General features: G+C 41.7%; 1 protein-coding gene across 1 annotated transcript in view; it reads left to right on the forward strand.

The window, feature by feature from the left end:
• PIK3AP1 (phosphoinositide-3-kinase adaptor protein 1) overlaps nucleotides 1-20,405 on the forward strand; it is a 91,110-nt gene that overhangs the window by 41,301 nt on the left and 29,404 nt on the right. The window contains exons 3-8 of the mRNA XM_015599849.2: nucleotides 5,593-5,729; nucleotides 8,046-8,190; nucleotides 9,922-10,064; nucleotides 10,194-10,326; nucleotides 12,341-12,537; nucleotides 15,188-15,377. Coding sequence (XP_015455335.1) covers nucleotides 5,593-5,729; nucleotides 8,046-8,190; nucleotides 9,922-10,064; nucleotides 10,194-10,326; nucleotides 12,341-12,537; nucleotides 15,188-15,377 — 945 coding nt within the window. The remainder of the gene's footprint in view (nucleotides 1-5,592; nucleotides 5,730-8,045; nucleotides 8,191-9,921; nucleotides 10,065-10,193; nucleotides 10,327-12,340; nucleotides 12,538-15,187; nucleotides 15,378-20,405) is intronic.

A 20,405-nucleotide genomic window follows, 5' to 3' on the forward strand; every position in this document is an offset into this window, starting at 1 on the left:
AGGATAACAGCAATTAAGAACCAAAGTTGTCACTGAGATACCTGGCAGCAACGGCAAAAGGTGAAACACACCATGTCAGCTTTTTCTTATTATCTAATAAGAGAAAGCAGGCAAGTTCTCTAAAGAGACAGACTTTTCCTGTCACCAATTTCAAGGAATACTTGTCACATATACGAGGCTTTGGGGAGCCAGATGCACGAAGAAAGTCTTTTTCTATCATTTCTCCAGAGTGTCTCTAGACTTCCTACAAACTGAGAGGATATTGTTAAATTTTAAAGCAGTGAGGATACTATCAGTGTCTTAATCATACTTGACATTTGGAGAAGATCCTGAGGATTTTCAGACTGCCTTTTCCAAAATGTTTATTATTTGAATCTCAGGACCAAAGTGGTATTATCGTCAAGATGGGAAGGGATCCACAGGGATCTACGAGTTTAAGTGGGAAAGTTTGTGGCTATGTCACTCTGTCAGGTGGGTTTCAATGGTGCTTATGTCTGGGTTGGCATTTCCTTCTTGGAAACTTTGAATCTGCTAAAGTGGTTGGACCCTGGCCCAGTCTGCAGTGCTCTAGGGAAGGGGCTGATATTGCTGGAAGAAATGTAAGCAATGATGGTATCAGTCAGTGCCACCAGAATCACCCCGCAGAATGAGCGGCATCCTGCCTGGCTTCTCAAAATGAATTAGCTGCTTGTAGCTATCTAAGGTGACTTAAAGAATAGACATACTGAGGGGAGGGAAGGAGCAATTGGGGGGATTGTTTTATGAACAATATAGATGTCTAACCAATGTACTGTATACTTGAAACCGATTTAAATAAATTATAAAAAATTATTTTTTTCAATGTTAATTGACTAATACCACTGATATGCAGTATTAATTGTGTTGTAATTTAAGTGTCTATATGTATATGGATCTGTTTCTAGACATTTTATTCTGTTCCATTCTTCTGTGAGTCTGTCCTTGTGCCAATGCAATGTAATAAAGTATCTTAATTACTTTAGGGAAAAAAAAAAAAGAATAGACATACTGGAAAGAATCGTTTACACAGCTCATCTGAATGCTGGGGCACATCTGCCAAGTGCTACACTCTTAGGATCAATCTCATTTATGCCGAGCTGGTGAAATGATTAGCCAAAATTCAGTTGCTGCCTTTCTCCTTGCCCCCCACACATTGTCAAAGTGCTTTCTCACTGTGGACAATATGAAAATACATGAAAGATCGGAAGGAAGAAGTGAGAGGGAGGGAAAGGCCATGTACGATCCACATTTTCTTTTGACCTTTTAAAATGCGTTTTCTTTATATAATTGATATCCTACACTCTAAGATGTGATTTTATATCCTGCTTTTTTGCTTCACATAATATCATAAGCTTTTACTTAAAACTTTTTGAAAATAATGTTTTTAACATTCTTTTATCGGTTAGATTCTTTTCCTTTTTTCGCTGATGTGAAGAATGATTTAGCGGACTTCTTGGTTCATTGTCTTTGTCTACATTTTGAATATTTATTTTCCTCTTTAAGAGAGATTTTTAGAAGTAGAATTATGTGGCCAAAGGTTTGAACGTTTTGAAGACTTTCTCTTTCTATCTGGACACATGGCTTTCCAGAAAGGTTGTATGAGTTTATACTCTTCTCAGCATCACATGAGAGTAACACTCCTGCCTCACTTTCAAACATTTCTTAACTTGAAAAAGTGAACTAGCAATATGTTATTTTTATTGATTTGAAATTCCGTGATGATTAGTGGTGATGAATTTATGATAAGGAAGTAATTCGTATTTCTTCCTTTGTGAATTATATACTTATTGGGCTTTGGGTGTTTTTAAAGAGATTTCTATGACCTGTTAATATCTATAAAGATTAACCTCTTAGCATATTTCTTTCAAATTTTAACCAGTTTGTGATTTGCCATTGGATTTTTTGGTTACAACTTGATTAGCTATAATTCACATAACGTAGAATTTACTCATTTAAAGTATACAATTTGCTAAATTTTTTTGTATAGGTTTATACAACTATTACTACAATTAATTCTAGAATGTTTTCATCACCTTAAAAAGACATTCCTTTAGCCATCATTCCCCATTCTCCTCCCCTCCCCACACCCCAGTCCCCCAGCCCTAGTCACTCACTAATCTACTTTCTGTCTCTATAGATTTGCCTATTCTGGACATATCATATATTTGGAATCATATAATATGTAGTCTTTTGTGGCTGTCATCTTTCATTCAGCATGTTTTCAATGTTCATCTATGTTGTATCATGTATCAGTATTTTATTTGTTTTTATGGCTGCATAATATACCACATTTCATCTATCCATTCACCAGCTGATGGACATTTGTGTTGTTCCCACTTTTTGGCTATTATGACTAATGGTTCTATAAACATTACAACTTAGTTTTTAAAAATTTGTTTACTGAAGTTTTAAATTCATGTCATCAACTCTGTTGCTTGTTTAAATGTATTTCTTCATTTGTTTAAGATTAACAAATCTTTTCTCAAACCAGTGATAAAAGTTTCACCCATGTTTTAATTTTTTGATTTTTAAAATTTGTTTTATTTTCCATTTCAATCTATAATCTATATATATTTTATTTTTGAGTCTATGAGAATTAGGAAGAATCTTAATAGTCCTTTTGTCCACCACTCCCACCCCAAATAGCTAAATTTTTCTAGCATCATCTGCTGAGTCATAATTTCCACCAACCATTTTCTTTATTCTGTACTGATTGCTAATGCTTTCTTTATCCCATATTAAGTTTTTATGAGAATAAGCTTGATTTGGGGGCTATCTGTTGTATTTATTTGCTCCTTTTGATTTTTTATGAATTTAATGTAAAATAGGACTACACTTTATTGTTTTTTAAACTTTAGTAGGAAACAATACCTATATAAATAGAATTTTCTTAGATGAGAAAATCGAATAATAATAATAAGAAGAAGAAAAACATTGACGCAATGACAATTTAAAATTTAATGCAAGGAAGGGTGTGTGGCTTGTACTCTAAATTTTATTCAAAAACAGGAAGTTTTTTTCTGTGATTATTGATTGACTCAGGTTTTCTATGCATTTTGAGACAATTTTAATAATTTATATTTTTCTATAAAAATTGTATTGAAATGGTCAAAATTCTTAGCATAGAATTTTTACATCAGTGTGTTTCTAAAAGTTTTTTTAGAAACTATTATCATCTTTTAGATATCTGTTATCATCTTTTTCTCATTCGGCTTATTTATCTTTTCTCTATTTTATTAATTATATTTCCTAGAGCTTTGACTCTTTGGTCAGCAGACAAATGGGTCAATAATATGGAAGAAATTAAGAGCTTTTTTCTTTTTTTGAGCAACGGTAGATTGTACCGTGGGTCTATCCCAACGGTAGATTGTACACACCTGTGTAATAAATTAGAATATGTAATTGGCAAGAAAATATCTGAATTAGTTATGGGAGCAATAATTAGTTATGGAGTAATAATTAGTTAAGGGAGGTTTGCTTTTGTTTTTGTTTTTGTTTTTGTTTTGTTTTTGCAGTTTTAAGTAATGGATTGAATATTTTAACCCTGCGGTTATTTTTTCATTCAGAAAGAATCTCAGAAATTAAAAAAAAAAAAAAAAAGAAAGAAAAAAAAAGAAATAGGATGTCCAGGCATCTTATAATTAAAAATTGAAGCTTGATGTGATAGTATGTAATTATTAAGAAGAAGAATATTAATTATCCTTGATCTTTTTGGCTCTTTTCACAGGCTCTGTGGTGGGTGGGAGTTGCTTGGGTGGTGCGTATAGCTCTGTCCATGAGGTTGGGCCTTGGCCATTTTAGAAGTGAAGGGTGTGGGGAAGGGCAGATCCAGCAGAGAAAAATGCAGTGCTCAATTAATTTGGCTGGAAGAGCAGGGTGGTAGGGATATTACTGCTGTTAGCCTTTGTAGGAGTTCATTACCACTGAGTGAGAGGAGAAAAAAATAGAAAGGGGAGAGATCTAGGAGAATGATGGTTCTGATGCCTAGTGAAGAACAATATCACCCTCCTTGGAACTCCCAGAGTCCTTGGTCCCATCCCTTAGCACTAAATTCTGCCTGAATTCCTGTTGCACAAACAAGATCAGAGACCTGGATGCACTGAGCCACGCCATTTGGAACAGTGCGTCTTGGGAGAAATCGCAGACTGGGGAGGAGTGGTAGGAGTGCGTGCCTCACTGGCCATCACACTGTGAGATCATGTGTAGGCATTTGTCAGCATAGATGTCAGGCTTTAGGACAGGACCCCTGTTTAAGGCTGTGGGGCTTTTAAGCTGCACATCTGGGAAGCCTTAGCCCCTCACCCTGCCCAATCAGGTCCTGGAGCTCCTTGCCTAGGACCTTGTCCACTAGCCCTGCTTCCCCACCTCAACCTTCACAATTGTGGGAACACAGTTTCTCTGATGGCATGAAAAGGGGTCTAGGGTGCTAGGCTGCAGTTATAGCTTTCTGTGGGGACATAGACATTCTGATCTGCCAGCCACCCCAACATTCTACCAGGACTTATTACCACGAACTCTGCAAGAGGCCAGCTCGTTCTCCAGGAGGCCAGCCTGCAAGAATCAGCCATGCTAACCCTTTCCTCTCACTACCCAACCATCCTTTTAGGTTGTGGGCTCTATGGAGGCAGATTGATGACTCATTCATCTGCACATCTTTTCAGCGCTCTGTAAGAGGTTTACGAGTACAGAAGAGCAAGCCTAAGGAAGGGACAGTGAAACTTCCTGCTCCTCTTAACCATTTCTGACCATTTGTCTCTCTTTGAGGATCTGATGAAATCTTTGGACTCTCTCCAGAAAAGTACAGGCAAACACTTATACACACAAGCACACACAGAATCTTGCACACAGGTAGCCTGTCAATAGATAGACCTTGGCTAATAGACCCTGCTATTAGAGTTCTGGTAGATTCCATTTGCACCTTCTCAGTATCATCTCATCCTGTGCCAGGCCCCTCACATCTGCACACCCGTTCAGCAGCTCTGAATCTGCGTATGCTCTAATCTTTCCACAATAGAGGTGTTGGCTGTGCTACTGATCTGGAACCCAGTTCTAGTGATCTATAAGATTTGTTGAAACGATGTTTTCTACTATTGCCCTGGCAGGGTTAATTGGTAGCCATGACCCTGAGGAATCATGGGTTCCTGGACAGCACAGGTTTTATTTGATGTTCAAAAGATGACCTAGAAGTGGAACTAGGCCATTCTTGACTCCACTTGAGGAGACCCCTCCTTTTCTCCCAACTACCAAAGCCAGCCCTGCAAGAAGTCTGGATGTAAAGGTCCTGAAAGCCCACTGATTGAGAGTAGGCTTGCCAGCCTCATACGGGAGCCTGCCTCTGACTAATGGGCTTTCCTCATCACCATTATCCTCTTACCGTCACTCCAACACACGGTGGTTGACTTTTCCCCGTTAGGTCCTCTTTCATGATTTCCTGAGTTACTCCCTTCAGCTCGTATTTGTTTAACGTTCAGAGCCATTTCCTATTTGGTAATGTTTGGGGCTTTCACGGTGTGGAACATGCCCATCAGTTCTCCTTCCTTCTCTTCCCATTCAGCAGTGTTCTCTGTTCCTTAGATTCTGGCTGTGACACAGTCACCGATACCGAGACTGAGGACGAGAAGGTCTGTCCCTACTCGAAGCAGCAGAGCCTGCGGCCAGAGACTTCACCTGGGAACCTGATGGTGGTACAGCCGGACCGCATTCGCTGTGGGGTAGGCGCTTCTGGGGCCGGCGGACTGATGTCGTAATGCGGGCTTTCAGGCTTTTCAGTGGATGCCTTTGTTGGAGGAAAGGGAGGGGGCTTCTCCTGTTGCACCTCAGTGTAATCCCAGCCTTCCTGTGGGGTTTCTCCTATATGTTAGCTGCCCTGGGAATCCCAGTACCAGGGTCTTGGGCACACCTCCCTCAGTCCTTTAAGTCAAAGAGAAACAAGCCCAGGAATGTATGTGTTATCAGTCTAAGACTTTTAGTTCATGGAACCAAAACCGAGGACACGTGGGAAACCAGCAGACATGAGCATTATTAGACGCTTATGTCACCTCTGGCCTTAGAGGCCTGGTTCTGTTCCTGCCAGCCTGATGCTGGGAAGAAAGGGATGTGGGGTATTGAGAGAGCTTGCCTCTCTGTCAGCTGGCCACTGGCATGGCCCAAACAAGTGCCTTGTAGCTTGATGGCTGAAACCTGCTGGCCAGATTTGCTTGCAAAAGGGATAAGATTAATGCCTAAGCATAATGTAACTAACATTTTCGGGGTGACCTGAGTGTGATGGCCAACTGATGGGTCACTGTTGTTTGGATCCTATGTTAGTATCGATAGTTTTTCATGATCTTTCCTTTCCTGATCAACCATGTGCGATATTGGCTCAGAGTAGTAAAATGCTTCCCCGTGGGTACAAACCCTTTGCTAAGTGTGTCACTGGGGGCTCCTAGAGACAAGAGCTGTGGCAATGGGAAGTACTAACTTTCTTGCCCTTGCGAGTGATTTTCTGTGCAGTCTGAGTCCATGAAGCATCGGACAAGGACTCCCTACAGAGGGTTGCAAACTGCTGCTTTGGGCTGGATTGAACTCATAGATATGTTTGTTTTGGACTGCACAGTGTGTTGCAAGTTAGGCATACAGATCTGTGTTTACAGATTTCTTTGCATCTGAACCTGGTAATACCAGGCCTGAGATGACTTACATGGGGCATGCATCTCCTGATTTGCTCCATATTCCTTCCTGCCTTCCCCATGCCCCTGTCATCTTGAGATCAGGCTAGTGGATGCCTGTGGGTGGGGGATTTGGAACTAAAGAACAATGCCCTTCACATGTTTCCCTGATTCTCCAGGCTTTTGTTTCTTCTTCCATCCAGGCCCCCACTAACCCAGGATTCTCCTTGTTGCCCAGGTCTCTTGGTCTTGGGTCCACTGGGCTGGGTTTGGATCCTGACTGTCAATAGGAGAGACATACTAGTTCTGTCTGGCTCCCCTCACTCCCTAGGAGAAGGAGTGAGACGGGGCCAGGCCTGCAGCAGGAGTCAAGTCAACTATGAACACATTCGCATTCAGCCTCAGCAGCTCCCAGGAGCCAGGACCATGCCCCTCCCTCACCTGGTCATGAAAGGCACTCTGATGATTTTACAGCAGAATTTTAGAATGAACATTTGGGGGTTAGCTATGGCCAGAAATCTCTCCTTTTCCTCCTTTCTTTCAGGAAGGGGGTGGGGCGGGGCGGGGGGAGTGCGGCTGTCCTTACCAGTTCAATGTCTTGAAAGGACCATTGCCCAGCACAATAAAACAAGATAATCACATTTGGCAGGCTTGGCAAGAGATCTTAAACCAAGGTAAAATAAGTATTCAGATTGCTCAGTGCCTTGGGAAAATTAATCCTCCAGTAACTTACTTTTGTCCATCTAAGAACGGCATTAAGTTACAGAACAGGAGGGCTTCTCTAGGTGCCTCTCACACTGTAAGATGCATATGAGTCACCCGGGTGTCTTGTTAGAGTGCTCACTCTGGTTCAGTAGGTCCAGGAAGGGCCTGAGCATCTGCATTTGTAATAAGCTTCCAGAGGAAGCCAATGCTGCTGGTCCCTGGACCTCACTTTGGGTAGCAAGGCTAGTCTAGAACTCTGCTTATGCAACTATCTGTGGTGAAGAGCCATTTTTTATTATTTTTTTTAAATTTCCAATTCTACCATGGACCAATGCTTTTATAAAATACAAAAAAAAAATACTATAAAAATGAAATAATAAGACATAAAATATAAGTTGCAGATTTTTAACTTGTTACTGTAAGGTTCAACAGATATAAGATTACTCCATCAAATTGCTATAAAAGTTTATAAAAGTTCACTCTTGGTTTTTGTAACTTGTCTTACTGGGACCCGAGGCGAACAGTTCCTGCCAAGCCCTGGACTGCAGACCCCACCCTGTTCTGGAACAGACTCTCTACATAGGGCTGGGACTAAGGGAGTAGGGACACCCTCAGGCTCAGCACCCTAGTAGCGGACCCAGAAGAGAGAGGATGATGACTGATCTCCTGTTCCAGGTAGAAACCACTGTCTACGTCATTGTGAGATGTAAGTTGGATGAGAGAGTGACGACGGAAGCAGAATTTTCTCCTGAAGATTCTCCCTCAGTAAGGGTGGAAGCCAAGCTGGAGAATGAGTATACCGTTTCCATGAAGGCTCCCAGTAAGTAGCCCCATTTACCTCAGGAAGTTAGGCATCATGTTAAGGAAGAGATCCCCTCTTGCTTTCTTTTACTTGTCCTGTCTTTATTTAGCAGCTGAGCCAAGTGACAGCCAAAATTTGGATTTGATTGTCATGTTCTATTTAAAGGAAAAGGAAGTGACAGAAACATAATGTGTGATGGGGGGGAAATGGCTATATAAAAATTGTTATCATTATAAAGTTAATATATTAAAATTCTTTGATTTTAGAAGAAAGTAAGAAAAAAGCCATCAGAATACCATTCAGTGTTTTTGGCCTTTGTTCACAATGTTTAGAAACATAGTTGTTTCGATAGTATCTATTTACCTGATATTCTGTTTTTCTTTACATAATCTTATATTCTCTCCCCACCTCTTTAACCTCCATGCTATTACAAGGACTTTGTAACTTTTCTTTTTATAACACATTTTTTATACTACAAAAGTAAGTGTGCTCAGTACAAAAACTTGAAGAATACAGTAACCATAAGGGAAAGTACATAGAAAATTACCCATATGCCCACCCCAAAGGAAATCACTGGTTTTTGTATTTTTCCACATCTGTATACATGGCTTCATACTGTCTATAGCCCACTTATGAATATTTTTCCATATTAATAGATGTTCTTTTACAACATGATGCTTACTGGTTGTAAGATAACCTCATCGTATAGATGTTCTATAATTTATAATAAAACCACTTCCTTGTGTTGTATTTGCATCTTATAACCATAATTTTTAAAGCTGCATAATACTCGGCTGAAAAGAAGTGTCATCTTTTAATTTTTTAATTTCCTCATTGTTGCATATTTATGTCATTTCTGAGTTCTCCTTATTGTTTTAAATTATGATATATTGAGCATCATTATGCTAGCAGGGTTTTTTTTTGTTTTTATTTTTGTTTTTTACCTTTTATCTTTAGGATTATTTCCTTAAAATGGAATCCCTGAAACAATGGGCATTTTGAAGGATCCTGGAAAATAGTGTTTAATTGCTTTCTGAAATCTTACTATCATCAAGTTTATTTGCTGTGCCATCACCAACACTAGGTGTTATCATTTTAAATATATTTTTTGCTAATTTGATATGCTTTTAAAAAGTAGCCCATTGTTTTACTTTGTATTTCTTTGATTACTAAGTGAGTCGAATATTTTCCCATGTTCTCTGCTTGTTGCATTTCCTCTTTTGTGAATCGAATCTTTGTGGTTGGTGTATTTTTAATTTTTCTTTCCCCTTCAAAACCCCTTCCTGTGGTGCAGAAGAGAGAGAGCATGCAGGAAGCTTATAGTAATGACAGCAGAGCAGTGAATCAGTTCTACTGGCCCAATGTAGCAGACTACAGAGTTCCACCTGCCGAGATCCCTCCCACCTTCTGGAAACCAGTGGCCTTTGTATAAAGTGCTTTAAATTAAACTCTTCTTCCTGTTTATTGTGGTACTGGGCCTAGAGTAGTGAACAAAATAGATGAAAATCATTCAAAAATTAAATTCCAGACCCAGTGAGGATGATTCCTCTCACTCAGAGCCCTGTCATGTGCTAGTCTGCTCATCTTCTACTTCTGCCCTTTCCCTCACTTCCCTATCCCCAGCTTACCTCCAAGATCTTTCTTCCAGCCCCCAATTAATTTCTTCACTATGAAGCTGAATCCATGAACCCTTTTCCCTGGACCCTCGTTCCTTCTAGGCACTTTTATGGTATCTTTTCTTCTGTTCAGACCTTTCATCTGGGCATGTTTCTCTGAAGATATATTCCGGGGATTTAGTGGTGTGTGAAACCGTTATCAGCTATTACACTGACATGGAAGAAATTGGGAATTTGTTGTCCAATGCTGCGAATCCTGTGGAGTTCATGTGTCAGGTAAGGTTGTCGAGAGGAAACCTGAGTTTTCTGAATATGTAGTTTCTGTTCGTGGTCCATCAGCCTTGAATCTGCTGCATGGGAGATAGCTGGATTTTAAAATATCACCATCTTCACTTTTGTTTTTAGGCCTTTAAAATTGTACCCTACAACACAGAGACCCTTGACAAACTGCTCACTGAGTCCCTAAAGAACAACATCCCTGCCAGTGGACTGCACCTCTTTGGAATCAACCAGCTAGAAGAGGAAGATATGATGACAAGTAAGTCAACATTCAAACCTCAGGAAACCAACAAAGCAGATTGATTCCAGTTTGCTGGTTCAGCATCCAGTCAACCCCTGCTCATACATTCTGCTGGTTCCTGCTCTACAGCCCTTCCTTTGAGAAGGATTCATTTTTTCACTGGCTAGTCAGAGATTCTTCTAAATTGTAAATCTAAATACCTTACACCCTTACTGAAAACCCTTTGTGGTTCCCCCTTGCCTTCTAAAGTCCAAACCCCTTAACCTGTTGGCAAGTTCTTCCCAATGGCTCCTGCTGCATTTCTACTCTCATCTTTTTCCACTCTCTCCTTTGGCTTCTGTGCTCTGCTCTATGGAAGGTATGAACTTCTTTCATTCACTGAAAATTCCACCCTGCCTCTTGCCACCTTGACTCATGAGAACACAATCCTTCCTGCCCTTCTCGGTTGCCATTTTCTTGGCTAACTTCTCTTCACCTCCCTGCAGCAGCTTAGGTTGCAGTTTCTCAGGAAGACCTTCTCAAACCTTCAGTAGGTTCCATCTACATGCTGCAAACTCCCCTAGCACGATGGGTGTTTTAGTGCTCCTCAGCTGTGTCTGTCTTCTTTGCTAGGCTGTCAGCTCAATGAGGGCTGGGTCTGTGCCTGGGTGGTTCATCATAGGCTCAAAATAAATCCTTGTTTGATGAGGGAGGAACAGTCTTGTGTGCATATGTGACATGCTGGGAGCTAGGAGAACCACTTGCATGGGGACGGTGTCTGGAATGCTGGACAAGATGCCTCTTATTGTGCTTCTGTGGACATCACTCTTCTCTCATGCCATGGTTGCACTACACAAGGGGACCCACGTCTTGTCTGCATTCCATCCTTCCATAGCCTAAGCAAACCATAGGATGAGGTTATGTCACCTTCACATCCTTCTCCTGGGGGCATTCTCTTGTTGCCTCCCCCCATTTTCCCACTATGGATGTTCTTGCATCACTTCAGCAGGTGTTAAGATTCCCTATTCTTAAACTTGGGGCTCAGGAGGGAGTATGTGGGATCCTGGAGACATTTTCAGATCCCTCATTCCAAGCATCATATGCTGGTGAATATGAAGCTGGAATTGTCTTATTTAAATATGTAGATATAGATATAGATTATATATATCTATAAATAGATATAGATATATGTATTTATATTTATATCTATATGTCTTTATGTGTGTATATGAGTGTGTGTGTGTATAAATATATCACTGTTGGGTTTAGAAATCAACTTTTATGAAAACAAGACAAAAAATATGCCCCCAACTACATAATAAACTTTTCAATTTTCTTGGTCAAGTTTAACTTGCTATATTCAGATATTAATAGGTGGAGGGGTTCATGGGGATTCAGTGACTCTCAGGAGTACTTTGTTTCCCATGAATCAGAGGTTAATAAACATCCTGGAGTTCACATACATTAATACAAACATTCAAAACCTGTTCTAAACAAGAACCTTATTGAATACCATCATATTAATCTTCTGAGGTCCCTTTGAGATAGTCTGGAAATATTTTCTATTTCAAAACTAAGGCCCAGGGAAAGGCTAAGTAACATAGTCAGGATTACTTGACATACTTTATGAATAAGAGCTAAGAAGATGGACTTCTTTCTTTCAATTAGCATAAAACATTTGCTTTAAAACACCCTGGAATTTGCAGAGAAGATCAAAACATGATTATGTTGTACTTTGTGACTGTTATTTAAATCTTTAAAAAATCAGCACATTTTGAATTAGTATTATTTCTCAGGATTCTCTGGTCCTTTTAGAGAAAGAAGGTAGGATTTTAATAATTAGATTTGCTAATTAATTAACATATCATTTCTTCTGTCATCTGAGGGCATAATCTTCAGTGATGCCCTGAAAGAAGCTGTCAGGTGTTAGGTCTGTCAACCAAAAGGTAATGATTGAGTGTCATGCTAGGCTTGCCAGCTTCGTCTCCCAGAACAAGAGTGCCTCTTCCTTCATATTTATCTGTCCATTAACTTTTTCTTGACAATTTTTCAGATCAGAGAGATGAAGAGCTGCCCACCTTATTGCATTTTGCTGCAAAGTATGGACTGAAGAACCTCACTGCCTTGTTGCTCACCTGCCCAGGGGCCCTACAGGCATACAGTGTGGCCAACAAGCACGGCCACTACCCCAACACCATCGCTGAGAAACATGGTTTTAGGGACCTGCGGCAGTTCATCGATGAGTATGTGGTAAGGTCAAGGTGGGAGAGGCCCCAGAATTGGAAATGCACTGTGTGGTTCTTGAGCTGCCTTTTCACCAAAGACTTGGTCAGATTTCATCTCTAGCATGTCCTCACGTGCCTCTTCTGGCAGGGCCAGTATGTGTGGGCTTAAGAAAGAAACCCTGAGTCACATGGACCTAGGTCCAAGTTCCCGTACCAACATCTGTCAGTTGTGTTACTTTGGGCAAATCATGTGTTCTCTCTCTGTTTCCTAATGTGCAGAAGGAAGATAACAATACCTCGACCCATAGGGTTCTTTTGAGGATAAAAGGAAATAATATAGGTAAAGAACTGAGGTCCACCTTCAAAGATTTTACAGAGACATTTATAGAATGAATCTGCTGAAGGTTTGAGGCTTATTCCTCTTCTTCAGTCACCTCCTCCCCACTCCTCCCCCATTGACTTCCAAAGCACCTTGTCGGGATGCCCCCAGCTGCCTCACCCATCATCAGACCCGGGTGATCTGTTAGGATTGTTTTCTTCCTTAGCAGAGACGGCTCTAAAGCTTTCTCCCTGAGGTTTCGGGAAGCCCACTGTGAGGCCTCATCTTCTGCTGACAGCTTCTTTCTGAGCCTCTGCCTATCTTAGGGTAGATATACCCAATTTATCTACTTCTCTGGTCTTGGACCCCCAGATCCTCCTTGATCATTGACTTCTGGGTCCTCTGAGTGTAATCTCATCCCATGCCTAGGCTTTGGAATTGACCCAGTATTACTTCGGTTGTCTTGAGGGCAGCTGCCCTTCCTGATTCTACCTTTTTCTGGTTTTCCTTCATCTTTATGATTCACAGCAGGAAAGTGGGAATAACTTGGCCTCTTGTATGGGGCTATGACCTCAAAAGGAGCAATAAGCACAAACCAGTGTTGTTCTCTACCTCCTTACACCGGCTCACTCCCATCTAGAGGTAGAGACTGTCAACAAGGCAGCGACTCACTGAGACATGTAGAGGGAGGGTCTTCCCAAAGTTTGGGGGTGATTAAGTGTATTGAATGAATAGAATAGCCTGAGTCCCTGCTTTGGGCATGATTTATATCAATGAGGCTAAAAGGTGCTCACAGTCTGGGAATATTTACTCAGCTTTACTTTGAAGTCACAAACGTAGAAAAGGCAGTGTTTTATTTCCGTGCTATTAGCTTTTATTAAGGACAATACTGTATTCATAGAAATAACTGCTATTTATTGGTTTTATTTGATTGGTAAATGCATGATTTCATTTAATCCTTACCACAATGCTTTGAAGTAAACAGTAGTATTATCTCCCTTTAACAAATGAGGAAAAGGGGTTAGAAAGGCAGAGTAACTGTGTGTAGGGTCACACAATGGTAGGGGTAGAGCTAGGCTTTGAACCTAGTTTGATGCCAAAGCTGGGGTTTGTGATCCTACGTACTCTATGTGACAGGGAAGTTTAAAGATGCACTTTCAGCTTTCATTGAAGTTAATCTGGTTCATATTTCTCATATCATCTTTGTTCTCCAACTGTAATCACCTTCAACCAGTGCATCTTTAGCACTGCTACCAAAAGGTTGTCCCTATGTGTTGTTTATGACCTCTAAGAACTGCCCCATTTCCTCTTCCCATCATGTCAATACTAAATGCCAGACCTGGAGTCATCAACACTTCACAGTTGCCACCTGGTCCATTCCTTGAGTCTCATCAGGAAACCAACACAGAGTCCACAGCGGATTAGCTTTCTTGGGGTAGCAGTGATGAAAATGAATATATTTGTGGGTTTATGCTGAAATAAGGATTGTGAAACACCAAAGTTTCTTACCAGGAAAAGTTGTGCAGAGGTTTCAGAGAAGTCAGCTCTCTAGCTTCCCAACCACCTGGAGGCAGAATGACAGAGGGCAACTGATCAGACTTCAGGACACTTCACCTCAGACTGGCTCTTGGGCACACAGGGTATCAAACCGAGGGGCACCTGGAGACGTGTACCGTCAGGCACTTTGGAGCAGCCTGCTGGAAGGAACAGGGACGAGGGAATCAGATTCCTCAGGGACCTCTGACTACACACAAGTGCAGGAACACCTTAGCTACAGCCCTGTTTGTCCCATTTGAATTTTCATGTGGCTAGTCAGTAAGAGTTATATCTTTGTGGGTCATTTGTTCTCTTTTGAGGAACCACTAGGGTGTAGTGGAAAGATCAGAACCCAGATTGCAGGCCCTTGTGTAAGGCGCAAGATTTTTTGCACTTTGGTTTTCTTATCTGTATACTAGAGAATATTATACCTTTCTTAAGCAGTGGTGGATGCAATGACATATAATGTATAGGCATATATGAGCATCGCGCCTGACACATAATAGGTGCTCATCAAAAAGTTGTAAATTCGTCTCCTCTGGTCAATGGACGTTTAACGAGCATCTCCCGCATGCATGACTCTATGCTTAGTGTTGCGGGAAGAAACAAAGGTTAAAACAAAAACATGAAACAAAAATAGACTTGGAGCTAGGCCTCAAGGAGCTTTCAATCTGGTGGAAAATACAGACATACACACACAGTCGCAACCCTGACTCTTGTGAACCTTTACCTTGCCTGCCATAAGCCTATCCAGGGGCCTAACTCTACCCAGAAAGCCAGGGCGTCTCAGTGGGCCTGTGGGTCCTGTTTTCTCTTTCAGGAAACTGTGGACATGCTGAAGAGCCACATTAAAGAGGAACTGATGCAGGGGGAGGAGGCTGACGCTGTGTACGAGTCCATGGCCCACCTTTCCACAGACCTGCTCATGAAATGCTCCCTCAACCCTGGTTGTGACGAGGAACTGTATGAGTCCATGGCTGCCTTTGTCCCAACTGCCACTGAAGACCTCTGTAAGTAGCACAGCCCAGTTCTGCTTCCATTTCTTTGCTGACAGCTTTCCTCATTCTGCTGTATGGAGTGGGGGTTGGTGGGGGAAGTCCCCGCTTACCCCCACCTTACCCCAGAGAGATGAAGATCCTGTTTTGTGCAAAGTTAGGTCTGTCATCATGTGCTGTGACAAGCAGAATTCTTCTCCAAACTTCCTCTGCTATGACTGCTGTGTGACTGGAAAGTTTATGCAAGGGCCTGGAAGTTAGAGCTGGTGAAGGCATTGCCTTGTGATCTGAGAAGCTAAATCAGTGATTTTCAACTCCGTCAGTCCCAACAGGCCCTTTTGACAGCAGTTTGCAATGCCCTCTTCACTACCCTGACATGAGATTCATATACCTACATATGAAAGTCTTAGAAATCAAACATACACCCTAATTGAAGTATGAAAGAGAACTATAAATATAAAAGAGAACTAATATAAAAAAAAAGGAGAGGAAATTCTCAGGTATGCCTGCACATGAGAACATAATGAAGTGGTCAGATGCAGATACCTGCACTCAGAGTCACTGTCAATGTCATGGTCTCAAATGCTGGGTGACACATGCCTATTGTATTGGGAACTCGGATACCAGCAACATAGACATCAGCGCCTGAATTTTCCTAAATGGTAAACTATTCTTCACACTCTCCTCTCCATTTTCATAGTAATTGAACTCCTGTAAAATTCAGTATATATTAAAACCATGAAAAAATGCAAAGTTATATTTATATATGAAATAGTTTAGTTTCTAGGCTCAGAAAATTATAAGCAGATTTTTTTTATGGTAACTTGATATTATTGGATTAATATATAATAAATTTATTTCTAAAATATCACATCTCTAGAACATGATTTTCTTGTAAATTGCGTAACAAATTTTGCCCATTTTTGGTTATACCATTTTTTCCCAATAGCAAAAGTAATTCATTCTTACAAAAACTTGAAACGAAATAGAGATATATAACTGAGTAATTAAAAGTCTACATGATTCTACCTACCGAACCAATAAAACACTCATAATAGTTTGGGGAGTATATTTGTCTATATTTTTCTTTATACCTTCTGATATTAAAGAAAGAAACATACACACATACCTATACATATCAGCAAGTAGCTGATAGATTCTCCAGAAATGCTTGTTGGGTACATGGATGTGCAAGGGCAGGGGGCGCCAGAGGCTGTTATGTGAGCTAATGTCTGGGCTGCAAAAAGAGGAAGCAGGGCCGCAGCTGTCCGATGGTTTATCTAAAAGAAACCAGGACTAAAATGTGTGGTGTTAGGTGGAAATTTATTGCACGGAATAAAGATTATGGTCCTAGAGACAAAGAGACCTGGGTTCAAATTTGAGGGCTATCACTTACTAGCTGTGAGACTTTGGGAAAGATACATAACCTCTGTGCCTCAGTTTCCTCATTTCTAAAGTGCAGGTTAATAAAAGTCTCCTTGTACAGTTGCTTTAAGGAGTTAGTGAGAGAGATTTGGACAGTGGGGATGACACCTCTCCTCACCTCCCCGTCAGATCACAGCTCCCTAGAGAAGAGCTTCCACCAGTGCTTCCAGTTACTGCTGGAAGAAAGCTTCTGCTGCCCTTCCCCTCTTCTCCCCGCTCCCTCAGAGGAGCCAATCTGCCTGGCAGGCATCTAACAACCACTGGACCACACCTTCTAGATGTGGTTTGGTTTGTGTTTCTGTCTCTGTGGTTTAATCCTGAGAATGACCACTCTCTCACTAGTCCGGAAGAAGCGGCAACGGGTACCTGAAGAGGACCATTCATGTTACTACCAATGACACTCTAGGAGAGAAGGCAGTTTAGTTCATAAATAAGGAAGACAAACCAATGAATCTAAGATCCATATTTGCAACATGACCCAGACATTAATAATTCAGAACATCTGCCAGTTGTTTCAAGTCAACAGATAATTTATAATCTCTCAGATAGTTATCTCCTCTGATCATCCTTGGGCTTGATAGGTAGAATTATCCCCATTTTATAGGGGAGAAAACTGAAGCTCCATGTTTTAGTAACTTACCTAAATCCTATCAAGGGAGAACTGGGTCAGGAATCTGGGTCTGCAGATTCTCAAGGGACAAGTCTCTCTGCTCCCCTACTGGGATAAAGGACTCTCCTGGCCTGCCCTTCTTCTGGAGTCTACATTTGCCAGCTCTGTGGTAGACACGTAGATAGGAACTATTTTTAAATGTCTAAGTAGGAAAGTTTATCAGTGCTACCTTTGTTAGCATTCAACTCTAGGGGCTGAAAATAAACTAATAGGAATATAGTGTTCGGTCACTCATTCATTCACTAGCTCTCAGGACAAACATTATGGAGTGCAGGCTTTAGGCTGGCTCCTTACCACTGCTTTGGAGGTCACCTAACCATGTTGGGACACATCTGCCTCTTTTTGACTTGAGTTTTGGAAAAGTGAGAGTAATGAGGCTCCCTTTCCCAAAGGGAATCTAACGCAACCACCGAGTAGGAATGTTATCAGGGAAACTGTGTTGGATGAAGAGGAGCTGGGGAGCAGTGTTGGGTTCTGACCCTAAGATTTTATGATTCTATTCTGATCTTTCCTTCCCCCTTACTGGTGTGGGTGCGCGCGCGCGCGCGCGCGCGCACACACACACACCATTCTGATCTTTCCTTCCCGCTTACTGGTGTGGGTGTGTGTGCGTGTGCACGCACACACACACACACACAGTATCACACTCATGGTCTTTAGTTTAGATATGCTGCCACCAGGTGGTAACTACACGTCTTTTTTTATCAGACCTTCAACTCTGCTCCCAATTCTCTTGAGAATGTTTTGTTCAAGATCCCAGATGTAAACCGTCACCATCCTTACCTTACTGTATACGAAATGGATGTCTTTATAAAGGTCAGCTTATGCAGACACTAAATAAAAAATCAAGGCACATCTCTCTTTGGTGTTTTCACTATCTCCTGATGTTTTTCTCATTTGGTTCTTTTGTCCCTGACCTTGTGTTCAGAGAATGATACCGTGGTCCTGGTGGTCCTTTGACTTTGGTAATACATTTTTGTGTAGAAAGCCTCACTCAGTGACTGGTTACTTCCCTGAGGCTCGGAACCGAGGCTTCGGGAGCCATTTCTGGGAAGCCCTTGTCCAGCTGTTTCCAAGGTAATCCGCCTGTGGATTTAGCTTTAAGTATCTCAGAGGCTTGTCTTTCTTCCATAGGAGAAAGGAGCAAAAGTAGAAAGGTGTAATATCTTGCTATTAGAAACTGTAAACTCACAGGGATCAGTTTAATCTATCCCAGAGGCTGCTTTGCTTCATATGACTCCTGCCTTGAACTTTTCTTTTGTGCCTCTGCTCCCTCTACCTGGTTCTGCGGCTCAAGTTTGTGTACGGCAGAGAGCTGACTTAGCCCTTAGCAACCTCCTTGGAAACTGGCATCTTTGTAACAGATCATCTTCAGCGATGTTTTCTTTACCCGAGTTCTCTGATTACAACCCCTCTCTGCGAGCTGAGTCCCCTCCCAGCTGGGGATGCAGTTGGGCAGTAAAGGGCCTTATAGCCCAGCCATGTCAGGTCTGAGCCCAGCTGAAGGAACATTTGTAAGCAAAATTGTTAAGTTACTGATTTTCTTCTGGAACATGCTGCCTTCCCTGTTTGTACCCTTTTCTCTTACTTTTCCTGCCTGTGGCTGCTGAGGCTCTGCCATCCTGCTACTTGTTATCTTGGGAAGATTCGGGCTAGTAGAGCCAAGAAATGCTTTAGAGGCAGTGAAGCTGGGTCCAAGACATGAGGTCTTACCAGGAAGGATCTTGTTCTCAGGCAGGGCTGAAATTGACCCAGCGGGACACAGGTAGGCACTGCCTGATTCCTACTGCTTTTTACTCCACCAGATATACAAGAACTATGTTGGGGACTTAGGCACTTAGAGAAAGCATTTTGGATTGAATGTTTTAAAGTTAATAAGAAAATCTCCACCACCAGCAGTGACCTTCCTCCCCACTGCACTTTTCTCGGGCAATGCACGCAAATCACTGTGCACTCTGCCTATGTACACGCTTCTCTGGTTACTCACTCCTGCCTCAGAAAGCATGTTCCATCCATAGTGCTGTACACAATAGGTGCTCAACTGTTTCCTGAACTTGAGAGTACCAGAAAATAAGAAGTAATCTTACATTTTGTGGTGTGGAACAGTTTGTTGACATTCCAGTGCAAAGACTTCGCTTTCTCGGCAGGTGGTAGTGAGACGTCTATTAGATGTCCCCAAGTGTGGGACATCTCAGGGTGGTACTAGCTCCTCGGCTGTTCCAAGCTGCCTTTTCTGTCATGTCTCCGTACATTTGCTTGTGCTGTTCCTATGGCCTGAACGGCCCCTCTCTTTTCTCAGCCTGGGAAATGCCCAGATTCTTTCACAGAACCCAAACACCTCCATGCCACATGTTCATTTGTGCATGCCTCATTCATTTGTTCATTCACACATTCATTCATTCAACAATATTTATTGGATCCCTTGTGTGTTTAAGTCACTGTGTTGAGTGACAAGGAGTCAGTAAACAAGCCAGCATGATCCCTGGCTCCTTCTAGAAGAGAGCTGGATATTAAACAAAAATACTAACTAAATATATACAAACTGTGACAGTGCCATGGAGGAAAAGGACACGGTGCCCTTACAGGGCAGCTAGGGGAAAGTGGGGAGGCAGTTGACTTAGCAAGTCGTGTACCCCCAGCATCCCACTATGAACTCATCCTGTAGACTGATTCCTGCACGGCAGAGGGTCCGTGTACTTGTCAGGAGTACTGTATTGAGACATTTGTTGTCTGCATAAGAAAACCACAAAATTTAGCTTGTTGCTTCCCTAATCTTTTCATTCTGAGCCCCTTCTTTTTCATTGCTAATCAATCAGTCCTTTGTCCCTCTCATTTCAAACTGCCATTCTCATCTCTATGTCTCTGTCTCTGTTTCTCTGTTTCTCTCTCTCTCCTTCTGTTTCTCCCCTACTCCAAGTCCCTACACCTGCCCCCACCTCTTTCTCTCG

The sequence above is a fragment of the Pteropus alecto genome, unplaced genomic scaffold (genome assembly GCF_000325575.1).
Source record: "Pteropus alecto unplaced genomic scaffold, ASM32557v1 scaffold88, whole genome shotgun sequence".
In the NCBI taxonomy this organism is placed as follows: Eukaryota; Metazoa; Chordata; class Mammalia; order Chiroptera; family Pteropodidae; genus Pteropus; species Pteropus alecto.